This window comes from Scyliorhinus torazame, chromosome 29 (assembly GCF_047496885.1).
Source record: "Scyliorhinus torazame isolate Kashiwa2021f chromosome 29, sScyTor2.1, whole genome shotgun sequence".
NCBI lineage: Eukaryota > Metazoa > Chordata > Chondrichthyes > Carcharhiniformes > Scyliorhinidae > Scyliorhinus > Scyliorhinus torazame.
Window position 1 is genome coordinate 25,152,312 of NC_092735.1, and position 13,887 is coordinate 25,166,198.

Below are 13,887 nucleotides of genomic sequence, written 5' to 3' on the forward strand. Positions count from 1 at the left end.
GGACGACGGAGGTTGAGGGGCGACCTGATAGAGGTCTACAAAATTATGAGGGGCATAGACAGAGTGGATAGGCAGAGATTTTTTCCCAGGGTAGAGGGGTCAATTACTAGGGGGCATAGGTTTAAGGTGAGAGGTGCAAGGTTTAGAGTAGATGTACGAGGCAGATTTTTTGCACAGAGGGTAGTGGGTGCCTGGAACTCACTGCCGGAGGAGGTGGTGGAAGCAGGGACGATAGTGACATTTAAGGAGCATCTTGACAAATACATGAATAGGATGGGAATAGAGGGATACGGACCCCGGAAGTGTAGAGGATTGTAGTTTAGTCGGGCAGCATGGTCGGCGCAGGCTTGGAGGGCCGAAGGGCTGTACTTTTCTTTGTTCTTTGTATATGACAGGGTGAAACAGCTGGAGCAGAGTAGAAGGTGCATGGTTAGTGGGAGCTGGGCGAGATTGCAACAAAGATGTAGAAACACGCAAGAACAAGTGAGAGATGGCCCAGTGGGGGAGGGGCAATGAGGGCTTTTGCATGGGGACAACAAATGTTTGGGATATATTTTTTTAAAAGGTTAAGATGGAGGTGGAAGACCACTGTCTAAAAGCTGAACTCCATGTTGAGTTGTGAGGGCCTATTCGGAAGTTAAGATGCTGCTCCTCCAGTCTACGTTGGGCTTCACTGGGACATTGCAGCAGGCCAAGGACATGTAGCCATGAGAGCTGAGCTTAAATGGCAAGCGACAGGAGTCAGAGAATCCCTACAGTGCAGAAGGAGACCCTTCGGCCCATAAAGCCTACATCAATCCTTCGAAAGAGGACCCTACCTAGGCCCACATCCCAGTGCCTGTAACCTGCCAATTTAGCGTTAGCGTGGCCAATCCACCTAACCTGCACATCTTTGGACTGCCGGAGGAAACTGGAGCACCCGGAGGAAACTGCAGACATGGGGAGAATGTGCAGACTCCGCACAGTCACCCGAGATCGGAATCGAACCCAGGTCCCTGGCGCTGTGGGGCAGCAGTGCTAATCACCTTGCCGCCCTTCTCACGGACGGGTATCTGCTTTCAGGCTTAGCGGAGGCGTTCCGCAAAGTGGTCACCCAATCTGCGTTTATTCCCCCCAATGTAGTGGAGACCCCAGTGGGACCAGCGAATACCTCACTTCTCTACCCGGCTCAGTGCCCACACTTTGATAATCGCCTCTGAATGTTTTGCTCTGTTAAAGGCGCTGTGTCAATGCGAGTTGTTGTTGTAGGTGGATTATTGCACCGAAGCCTTGACATGGCTGGCGGAATCCTTGCTGCAAAGTGACGTCATCAGGAACAGCAGAGCCCCGCCCACGTTTGCAGGTACCATAAATATCATCAGAAACGGCACCTTGCCAAATAGATCCGGTGGGACTTTGTTGTGTCTGTTTTGTAATGATTTTGCCGGTGCGTGTCCAGGAATGAAAGTTTAATGCCCACGTCACTGCTACGAGCAACATCCAGAAGAACGGCATGAAAATTATCCCATGCGCAAATTTCTTAGAAACAAAATTGGAAATGTGAAACAGTCACGATCAATCCAATTGGATCGGCAAGTGTCCTTCCCCTTTCCGATTGGGAAGTGGGTGAGTCACCGGCAGAGGTCATGCGGCAAAGCTTCGACCCACTGAGGGAGTAGACGTTCCAGAGTGGGAGTCGTGCTGCCCACACGGACGAGCAGAAATGCTTTGGCCATGCCCATGCCACTGGGCACAGGCAGTATTGCCTCCCCAATCCCGCTGCCGTGGAACAGCCTGCGATGCACCCATGGGACGCAGAGGAGGCGATTCGACCCCTCAAGTCTGTTCCGTCAGCCTGGCCCGCATCTTGTATATCTTTACAATTCCATCGACCTTAGTTGGTTTGGTCACCTTCGACGCCCACATGACCGCATCAAGCGGAGTTGACGATGTTTTTGAATCATTCATTCACTGATTTAATGATCTTTTTTTCATGACAGGTCCTTCATCTGCGAAGGACAGTAAGCCGTGACGATTCGATCATGCAAACCACCCTGCCAACGTTGCACTGTGAACACCGGGGTCCTCAAATTTGTCCTCCGATCACACGCAACAAACTAAGGCTAGGTTTGAAAACCATGGGACCGAGTTTGGAATTCACAATCCGAATATGATACTTTTCTTTCCCGAGTTGGAAACTGAAGTCCACAGCAGTTGCAAAGATTTCTGTGTGTGCTGTGTGTGTGCGCACGTGTGTGTGTGTGTACGTGCGTGTGCGTGTGTGTACGTGTGCGTGTGTACGTGTGTGTGTACATATGTGCATGTACAGGTATGTGTGTGTGTGTACGTGTGTGCGTGCGTGTACGTGGGTGTGTGTGTACGTGTGTGTATGTGTGCGTGTGTGTGTGCGTGTGTGTGTACGTGTGTGTGTACGTGTGTGTGTGTACGTGTGTGAGTGCGTGTGTGTGTACATGTGTGTGTGTACGTGCGTGTACGTGTGTGTGTGTGTACGTGTGTATGTGTGTGTGTGTACGTGTGTGCATGTGTGCGTGCATGTGTGTGTGTGTACGTGTGTGTGTACAGGGCTGGTGCGGGCAGTGTAGCTACAGTCCTGGATGTTCGGGTGAAGAGACACTGGGCTGCGAATGTTCCTCTGCCTGCTTTATAAACTGCAGACTCTGTGTAACGGTGCTAAGTCTTGGTATTTTCATTTGAACAAATAGAATGATTAATATTTAAGGTCCTCACCAATTTTCTCCTCAGAGTGAAGACGGTCGTGTTTAGGAAATTTGCAGAATCCCCGTGACGTCTAGTTTTGTTTGTCTTTTATTTTTGGCCAAAATGTTCGGGCCCACCAGCCCCATCGATGGTGACCCCCCCCACTCCCCGCTCCTGTGGCGGGTTCCCAGGCAGTAGAGGGTTTGGGGCACCCCATAGACATCTGCAGGACCAGGAGATCCTCACTTGCAGCCACCTCGGCTGTCATGGGGTGGGTGGCGGGGGAGGATCCCACCTTTTTGTTACATGTGTGAGTTTTATAGGATTGTTATGTTTTATATTACATAATGTGGTTTATCAGATGATCATAGTTTTGCACTGTATCTGTAAAAGCGAGTAAAAGAATTGGGAGCCCGAGTAGGGCCACTCGGTCCCTCGAGCCTGCTCCCCCATTCAATAAGATCCTGGCTGATCTGATTGCAACCTCAGCCCCACATTCCTGCCTAACCGCCCCCCCCGGCCCCCCAATAAGCTTCACCCTCCCCTTGTTAATCAAGAATCGTTCGAGCTCTACCTTAAAATTATTCAAAGACTATGCTACCACTCTGAGAGAAAAAACTCTCCTCGTCTCGGTCTTCAATGGGCAGCCCCTTATTTTTAAACAGTGACCCCTATTTCCAGATTCTCGCAGAAGAGGAAACATCCTCTCCACATCCACCCTGTCAATTTGAGATCAGGTTACAGGCCAATTGGAAGCCATTTTGAGATCAGGTTACAGGCTTCCCTAAAAACACAGATATTACAGACAAAGTGGAAGGTGCAATTTGGTCTTGGGGGATCTTCTGTACACCGGGAGACGGGGAACAAAAACAATTGGATGTTAGCCAGGCTTGTACATTAGGCAGAGGAAATGCTGACTCTACCATTCAACACACGGAATGCGGGTGGGAGCTCGGACTCAGTTTGCCGAGCAGCTCTTATGAGGAGTTAAAACAAGGCTGGAGGATTTGCCGAGCTGAAGCTTGAGGGAGAATTCCCCAGAAAACTCTCACTGTGGAAGACACTATGAGGAAAGAAAAATAACAGAATCTGTGGAACACTTTGAATTTATTCCAGGAGATTAAATATCCACTTAAGATACTGACTAACATAACATAATTGGGGTTTTTGGTTGTCATTAAAAGCAGAAAAGGGTAAACTGTTCAGTAGTTTAAAGTTTAAGTTGCCTATAAAAAGGATGTGTTTAATTAGTAGTGTTCCCCCTTTCGTCATGGAAACAGCAAAAGCTATTTTTATCATGAAATCTTGGTTTGTCATTTTTCAGCTAAGAACTGGAAGTTTGAATTTCTTTTTAACCTGTTATCAAATCATAACAATTTATACACAAATCTGCAAGTGATTCACTAACATTACAGTCATAAACAAACATTACAATCATTAATTAACATTACACTAACATTACAGTCATTAATTAACATTACATTAACATTACAGTCATTCATTAACATTACACTAACATTACAGTCATTAATTAACATTACACTAACATTACAGTCATAAATGAACATTACAATCATTAATTAACATTACATTAACATTACAGTCATTCATTAACATTACACTAACCTTACAGTCATTCATTAACATTACACTAACATTATAGTCATAAACTACATTACAGTCATTAATTAACATTACACTAACATTACAGTCATAAATGAACATTACAATCATTAATTAACATTCCACTAACATTACAGTCATTAATTAACATTACATTAACATTACAGCCATTAATTAACATTACACTAACATTACACTAACATTATAGTCATAAACTACATTACAGTCATTAATTAACATTACACTAACATTACAGTCATAAATGAACATTACAATCATTAATTAACATTCCACTAACATTACAGTCATTAATTAACATTACAGCCATTAATTAACATTACATTAACATTACACTAACCTTACAGTCATTCATTAACATTACACTAACATTAGTCATAAACTAACATTACAGTCCTAAACTACCATTACACTAACATTACAGTCCTAAACTACCATTACACTAACATTACAGTCATTCATTAACTTCACACTAGCATTACAGTCATTAATTAACATTACAGTCATAAGCTAACATTACAGTCTTACACTAACATTACAATCATAAACTACCATTACACTAACATTAAAGTCATTCATTAACTTTACACTAACATTAATCATTAATTAACATTACAGTCATAGCTAACATTACAGTCTTACACTAACATTACAATCAATAGTGTAGATGGGCTTTTGAGTGGTTTCACAGGCCGAAGGGCCTGTACTGCGCTGTAATGTTCTATGTTCTAAACTAACATTACAGTCATTCATTAACATTGCACTAACATTACAATCATAAACTAACATTACACTGACATTACAGTCCTAAACTATTACACTAACATTACAGTCATTAATTAACATTACACTAACATTACAATCATTCATTAATATTACACTAACATTGTAGTCATATACTAACATTGCACTAACATTACAGTCATTCATTAATATTACACTAACATTACAGTCATAAACTAACATTGCACTCACATTACTCTAATAAAGGCACTCAAACAACAGAAACATGCCTGAAATGTCAGCCAGATAAAGCAATAAAACATAACTTAAATAAAAACAAATCGCTAATTGGAAAACCTACCAAAGAAAGTCATGAAAGTGACCAGACCGAGGCTCTTATCTCCAGAAAAGAGAATGTTAAGGGGTGTCCTAGATGTCTAGATAATTATGAAAGGTTTGATAAGGTTTGAGTAGAGAAGATATTTTCAAATGTGGAGGAGACCAAAATTACGGCCATAATTATGGAGAATTCAGGAACAACCTCTTTACCCAGGGAATGGTGTAAATGTGGACCTCCGTGACTGCAGGACTGGTTGAGGTGAATAGTACTGACACAGTTAATGGAAAACTAGATAAAGACACGAGGGAGAGAGGAATAGAAGCTTATGCTGATAGGGTGAGGTGAAGTAGAATAGAAGGAGCAGAAACACCAGCAATGGGCCTTTGGGCCAAATGGCCTGTTTCTGTGTTGTCCAGTTGTTCTCATCAATGTTCAATTCAGATATGCAGCATATTCATTTCAGTTTCCCAGCAGAAGTTGAACCCAGAGAACAAGATCCTCATTTGACTCATGTTTCATTCTGGATCAACTGATATCAGGTGGGATGTTGTTGGGAGAATTCCATTGGCCTCAGTAGCCCTGGACTAGCATGAAGCAAAATACATTGGTCAGGGGTCTCATCCCCTTATTGTGGTGTACCGACTTCTGGAAAGCTGATGTGTGTTTGTGTGTGGATATCAGCTGAGGATATTGTCAGGTACTGAAAATTGCATTGTGCATTTTGTCCACTGTACGCACATGTACCAGCAGAGAGAGTCTGCTAGGAAGAGAAAATAAAGAATCCATGTCTAACAGCTAACTCTAAATGTGTCTGGCTGAATATATAACTGTTTCTGTCTCAAGAACTTCACAGGTATACCAGCTAAGTATTCCCCCAATGTAATAATCTGAGAGACACAAAGTAAAGGTTAAACCAAATGTATTTTAACTCTACAGTAAAGCCGCAGCTGGGGCTAACAGCATTAGTGCCTCAGCTCGGGACTAACAGGAGCTCCAGTCTGGGTCTGGGACGGTATTTAAGATGCTCAATAACAAATCCCAGCTGTACGGGCCTCCTCCACCCATCACCATGGGAACCCATACTCCACGAGCCCCACAGGGAGATCAATGAGTGATCCCTCATGATCCTCGAGAGGATTATCACACCCAGCAACTTTCTTAGCATGTTTTGCAATGTATTTGTTGTACTAATTGTGCAAATACCTGTTGTCATCGAGGCGATTGAATGCAGATATTCGTAATGTAATACTGAACTGTGTTTACCACTTAATAATAATAATAATAATCTTTATTGTCACAAGTAGGCATACAATAACACTGTATGAAGCTACTGTGACAAGCCCCTAGTCGCCACACTCCAGCGCCTGTTCGGGTACACTGAGGGAGAATTCAGAATATCCAATTCACCTAACAGCACGTCTTTCGGGACTTGTGGGAGGAAACCGGAGCACCCGGAGGAAACCCACGCAGACACAGGGAGAACATACAGACTCCGCACAGACAGTGCACCCAAGCCGGGAATCGAACCCGGGACCCTGGCGCTGTGAAGCAACAGGGCTAACCACTGTGCTACTGTGCCACCCTTGGAGAGTTGAATAGATGATAGTCAACAGAGGACACTGCCAGTGTGATATTGAGTGTGTGTTATTGAATGAGTGAGTTAGCCACTGGTATTCAGTGGATGATGTTGAATAGGTGACATCGCAAGGTGATGCTGAACAGGAGTTGCCACGGCAAAATTCCGTGAATTCTGGAGATCTGAAATACAAACAGAAAATGCTGTAAATACTCAAGAGGCATGGCAGCATCCATGGAGACAGAAACAGAGTTTACAATTCAGCTCAATGACCTTTCGTCAGAGCTGGAAAAAGTTAGAACAGTTGATATTTAACAGGCGATTAATCGCTGGATGATATATCAGAAATGGTTAATGAGGGATATTTAGTAAGTGAAGTCCAAGGTTGTTGTCTATACACGGTGAGTGGCAACGGATGAGTGGTATTCATTGGACACGTGATATTGAATGCGAGTCACTTCATTTCCTGTGTTCTCTGCTGTAGTGAGTAACAATCCCTGTGTTCACTGTGCTGTGGTGAGTAACAATCCCTGTATCCTCTGTGCTGTAGTGAGTAACAATCCCTGTGTCCTCTGTGCTGTAGTGAGTAACAATCCCTGTGTCCTCTGTGCTGTAGTGAGTAACAATCCCTGTGTTCTCTATGCTGTAGTGAGTAACAATCCCTGTGTCCTCTGTGATGTAGTGAGTGACAATCCCTGTGTCCTCAGTGCTGTAGTGAGTAACAATCCCTGTGTCCTCTGTGCTGTAGTAAGTAACAATCCCTGTGTTCACTGTGCTGTAGTGAGTAACAATCCCTGTGTTCACTGTGCTGTAGTGAGTAACAATCCCTGTGTTCACTGTGCTGTAGTGAGTAACAATCCCTGTGTTCACTGTGCTGTAGTGAGTAACAATCACTGTGTTCACTGTGCTGTGGTGAGTAACAATCCCTGTATCCTCTGTTCTGTAGTGAGTAACAATCCCTGTGTCCTCTGTGCTGCAGTAACAATCCCTGTGTCCTCTGTGCTGTAGTGAGTAACAATCCCTGTGTCCTCTGTGCTGTAGTGAGTAACAATCCCTGTGTCCTCTGTGATGTAGTGAGTAACAATCCCTGTGTCCTCTGTGCTGTAGTGAGTAACAATCCCTGTGTCCTCTGTGCTGTAGTGAGTAACAATCCCTGTGTCCTCTGTGCAGTAGTAACAATCCCCGTGTCCTCAGTGCTGTAGTGAGTAACAATCCCGGTGTCCTCCGTGCTGTAGTGAGTAACAATCCCTGTGTTCACTGTGCTGTAGTGAGTAACAATCCCTGTGTTCACTGTGCTGTAGTGAGTAACAATCCCTGTGTTCACTGTGCTGTAGTGAGTAACAATCACTGTGTTCACTGTGCTGTGGTGAGTAACAATCCCTGTATCCTCTGTTCTGTAGTGAGTAACAATCCCTGTGTCCTCTGTGCTGCAGTGAGTAACAATCCCTGTGTCCTCTGTGCTGTAGTGAGTAACAATCCCTGTGTCCTCTGTGCTGTAGTGAGTAACAATCCCTGTGTCCTCTGTGATGTAGTGAGTAACAATCCCTGTGTCCTCTGTGCTGTAGTGAGTAACAATCCCTGTGTCCTCTGTGCTGTAGTGAGTAACAATCCCTGTGTCCTCTGTGCAGTAGTAACACTCCCCGTGTCCTCCGTGCTGTAGTGAGTAACAATCCCAGTGTTCACTGTGCTGTAGTGAGTAACAATCCCTGTGTTCACTGTGCTGTAGTGTAACAATCCCTGTGTTCACTGTGCTGTGGTGAGTAACAATCCCTGTATCCTCTGTTCTGTAGTGAGTAACAATCCCTGTGTCCTCTGTGCTGTAGTGAGTAACAATCCCTGTGTCCTCTGTGCTGTAGTGAGTAACAATGCCTGTGTTCACAGTGCTGTAGTGAGTAACAATCCCTGTGTCCTAAGTGCTGTAGTGAGTAACAGTCCCTGTGTCCTCTATGCTGTAGTGAGTAACAATCCCCGTGTCCTCTGTGCTGTAGTGAGTAACACTCCCTTTGTTCACTGTGCTGTAGTGAGTAACAATCCCTGTGTCCTCTGTGCTGTAGTGTAACAATCCCTGTGTTCACTGTGCTGTAGTGAGTAACAATCCCTGTGTTCACTGTGCTGTAGTGAGTAACAATCCCTGTGTTCACTGTGCTGTAGTGAGTAAAAATTCCTGTGTTCACTGTGCTGTAGTGAGTAACAATCCCTGTGTTCACTGTGCTGTAGTGAGTAACAATCCCTGTGTTCACTGTGCTGTAGTGAGTAACAATCCCTGTGTTCACTGTGCTGTAGTGTGTAACAATCCCTGTGTTCACTGTGCTGTAGTGAGTAACAATCCCTGTGTTCACTGTGCTGTAGTGAGTAACAATCCCTGTGTTCACTGTGCTGCAGTGAGTAACAATCCCTTTGTTCACTGTGCTGTAGTGAGTAACAATCCCTGTGTCCTCTGTGCTGTAGTGTGTAACAATCCCTGTGTTCACTGTGCTGTAGTGAGTAACAATCCCTGTGTTCACTGTGCTGTAGTGAGTAACAATCCCTGTGTTCACTGTGCTGTGGTGAGTAACAATCCCTGTGTCCTCTGTGCTGTAGTGAGTAACAATCCCTGTGTCCTCTGTGCTGTAGTGAGTAACAATCCCTGTGTTCTCTGTGCTGTAGTGAGTAACAATCCCTGTGTTCACTGTGCTGTAGTGAGTAACAATCCCTGTGTTCTCTGTGCTGTAGTGAGTAACAATCCCTGTGTCCTCTGTGCTGTAGTGAGTAACAATCCCTGTGTCCTCTGTGCTGTAGTGAGTAACAATCCCTGTGTTCTCTGTGCAGTAGTGAGTAACAATCCCTGTGTCCTCTGTGCTGTAGTGAGTAACAATCCCTGTGTTCACTGTGCTGTAGTGAGTTACAATCCCTGTGTCCTCTGTGCTGTAGTGAGTAACAATCCCTGTGTCCTCTGTGCTGTAGTGAGTAACAATCCCTGGGTCCTCTGTGCTGTAGTGAGTAACAATCCCTATGTTCTCTGTGCTGTAGTGAGTAGCAATCCTTGAGTTCTCTGTGCTGTAGTGAGTAACAATCCCTGTGTTCTCTGTGCTGTAGTGAGTAACAATCCTTGTGTTCTCTGTGTTGTAGTGAGTAACAATCCCTGTTCTCTCTCCTGGCGGAATTCGGGCGGAGAATGGTTCCCAGCGCCGGATTCGGGTAAGCGCCAGTTTGATCCCAGTTTGTGATGCTCCACCTCCTCCATGTCGGCATCAGCAGGACGCGCCCCGTGCGCAGTCGCAAGCCCGTTGGCGCGTCATCAGCCGGCCCTCCCGCGATGCTCCTCCACCGATGGGCCGCGTTCCCGACGGCGTGCGCCATGTGTGGTCCCAGCCGTCAGGAACCCGGTGTGCTGGCTGCGTCACAACACTCGTCCAGGATCCGTGCCGCTGGCGTGGGGGGGCTTCTGCTCGGGCTGGGGGGAATGGGGTGGGGGTGAGCTGTGGGGTCGGGGTGGGCGAGTTATGGTTAGGGTTCTAGCATGGGCAGCGCCATGTTTTCCGGTGCAGACCATCAGCCTGCGTGGCCCGGGACCCGGCGAATCTCCGTCCGTTTTCCGCACGATCCGCGGGTGGTTCACGTGGCGCCGGTGCTAGCCCCTCACCGTTACCAGAATTGGTGAGGGGTCCACGCTGATTTTTCCCGTCATGAACCACCCGCGGATTCTCCGTTGCCGCCGGCACTTAGCCGCTGGAACAGAGAATTGCGCCCCGTGTTCCGCGTTGGTAATAGTTTCTCGGACCCGTCGCAGTAGGTTCCCCCGCGGCAGACGTTCAACATCCCACCAGCAGGAGGGGCAAGTAAATTCCAACCATTGTGCTGTCATCCAACAGACAGGCATTGGTAGTGATCAACCATTCGGCCCATCGAGTCTGCACCGACCCACTTAAACCCTCACCTCCACCCTATCCCCGAAACCCAATAACCCCTCCTAACCTTTTTGGTCACTAAGGGCAATTTATCGTGGCCAATCCACCTAACCTGCACATCTTTGGACTGTGGGAGGAAACCGGAGCACCCGGAGGAAACCCACGCAGACACGGGGAGAACGTGCAGACTCCGCACAGACAGTGACCCAAGCCGGGAATCGAACCTGGCACCCTGGCGCTGTGAAGCCACAGTGCTATCCACTTGTGCTGCCCTGGGTCTAGGCTGCCCTGCCTAGGGATGATGTGAATTCACGGGTGTACATTTTGCTGTTTGATGCAAACCTTATCTTCAATGTCCTCAAACACCAACTCCCAGACTGTCCGTGAACGCCCTATTGCACCGGCCGATGCCAGTCCATCGTCTGTAGCAATCGCCTCCGGCAAATCCCATTTCATAATCGACCTAGTCCAGAATGTCATTGAGTGAAGTCATGGTTATGGAATGTGTTGTGACAACTTCTGGCCGTTTGCCATGGAGATGGTGAAGCAAAAGATTCCCAAGGGGCCGATTGCATTTCTCCACAGATGGGAACTTGGTTTTGTTGGCCATGAGGTCAATTGTAGAGGTAGGGGACACAGCCTAACAGATTTCTCACTGAGCCAACAAACTCACTTTCCAGTGAACTCTTCAATTGGGTCTATTGCCGGCCAGCAGACTGATTGACGGGATTCTTGTTTCATCCTAAGAATGCCCAGATGTCCTTTGTAGCCAAATTGGAACGCACGTGTGGGGGGCTTCAATGGGAAATCCCGATGACAAAACGACGGGAGGAGAGAATCCCGCCTGCAGCGAACAGTGTGGTGGCAAGAAACCCTTGGCTGGGGGACTGTGGAATCCTGGCCTGTATGCCTTAGATGGTGTGTACTGGTGAGGTCTTCAAGTTTAAAACCCATCTTCTCAAAAACGTTTCTGTCGACGAGGCTTCTGCCTGTGGCCATGTGGAATATGAACCTGTCTAAATCCGGAATTGCTGAGTTTGACGAGAGTCTCCCGCAGGAGTGAGACACATTTGTAAAAGATACCCGTGGTAGAGATTGTCGCTCAATGTAGATACTTTCGCACTAACCTCCACGAGGAGTGACACAGCGATGCCCACAATCCCAACGGCACGTTTCGTAGAATAACCTGGGGCGGGATTCTTGCCCCCCCCTCCCCCCCAACCCCCCTGCCCCCCCCCCCCCCTCCCCACGCCGTGGGGGAATCCGCGGGCATGAGTGCGCTGCCGGAGAAGCGGAGAATCCCGCTGACGGAGAATCCCGCCCCTGATGTTTTACCATCTGCGATGGTTTATAGATGCCACACCTCTCTCTCATGAAGGGACTCCTCCACATGTCGAGGTGATGAAGTCCTCTTCTTTGATGGCCCGCACACCTTTGCGAAGTGATTAAGGACGAGTTACATTTTGTTCCTCGAGCTGGGCGGGGTGCAGTGAACCAAAAGGGTACCTCCTAAATTGGGGCACATTTCTGTGCCTACCTGACCAGGATGGGCTCTCCGGCATCTCTGATGGAATCAAGGTCATTGGATCGTCACATTCATTTCCGGCCCAAGCATTTTCCGAGAGTATTTGTTGCTGTATCGAATGTCGATATGCCACCTGTGAGCTGTTCCAATACTCAGTGGCCTTCAGTTCAAAGGCAATGTACAAGTATCACCTTCTAGTGGGTTGTTAATTCTTGTGGACTATCCGTCCGCGAGCAAGCTAATATGAATTAGGGTTAGGGTTAGAGTTAGTAATTTAAATCCCGAAATCCATTGATCCCATGGCACACCGCCTATCTCTACGTTAAGCCAGGATTTTTAAACATATTACTGCAACAGATATATACACCTTAAAGCAGGCGTTTAATAACATTACTTCAACGGATATATATAAAATACAACCTATATAAAAATTTCCTCCATTCATCATGCGTATGTGGTGGTTCAGTCACGTGTGCAGTGACATCATCACGCCCTGTTTTTGGGTCCCAATCTAGCGCAGCTGCTGCAGGCAGAGAAAGGAAAAAACACAGACTAAGGTAAGAGGGCTAAGGGTCAAAACATCAGATGTGGAGCCATTTGGTAAGAGGCCGTGGCCAGACAGGTTAAAATTGGACTGTCCACTATAAAACCAGAGGTCGGGCCACCCTAGACACCCCATTTTCTGTGTTCAGTATGCTATTGTGACACGTCACTTCCTGTGTTCTATGTGCTATTGTGACACGTCACTTCCTGTGTTCTATGTGCTATTGTGACACGTCACTTCCTGTGTTCTATGTGCTATTGTGACACGTCACTTCCTGTGTTCTATGTGCTATTGTGACATTTCACTTCCTGTGTTTTTACACTATTGCGACACCACTTTCTGTATTCTACACGCTATTGGGACATATCACTTTCCGTGTTCTATATGACACATCACTTCCCGTATTCTTTACACTATTGTGGCACCACTTCCTGTGTTCCATGTGCTATTGTGACACATCACTTGCTGTGTTCTTTACGCTATTGTGACACTACTTCCTGTGTTCTATGCTTTTGTGACACATCACTTCCTGTGTTCTATATGCTATTGTGATACATCACTTCCTGTGTTCTATACGCTATTGTGACACATCACCTCCTGTGTTCTATACGTTATTGTGACATCACTTCCTGTGTTCTATACGCTATTGTGACACATCACTTCCTGTGTTCTATACGCTATTGTGACACATCACTTCCTGTGTTCTATACGCTATTGTGACACATCACTTCCTGTGTTCTATACGCTATTGTGACACATCACTTCCTGTGTTCTATACGCTATTGTGACACATCACTTCCTGTGTTCTATACGCTATTGTGACACATCACTTCCTGTGTTCTATACGCTATTGTGACACATCACTTCCTGAGTTCTCTCAGCCATTATGGTACTTGAGTATCTTTCTATTCTTATCAGACTTGCTTCTGCTACAGTGAGCCATCGCTCTCCGTG

At 46.2% G+C, this 13,887-nt stretch overlaps 1 protein-coding gene across 1 annotated transcript in view; it reads left to right on the forward strand.

Moving 5' to 3' along the window:
* LOC140403945 (transient receptor potential cation channel subfamily M member 4-like) overlaps nt 1-6,195 on the forward strand; it is an 88,033-nt gene extending 81,838 nt beyond the window's left edge. The window contains exons 25-26 of the mRNA XM_072492227.1: nt 1,249-1,342; nt 1,980-6,195. Coding sequence (XP_072348328.1) covers nt 1,249-1,342; nt 1,980-2,011 — 126 coding nt within the window. The 3' untranslated portion in view covers nt 2,012-6,195. The remainder of the gene's footprint in view (nt 1-1,248; nt 1,343-1,979) is intronic.
* Nucleotides 6,196-13,887: the final 7,692 nt, after the last annotated feature.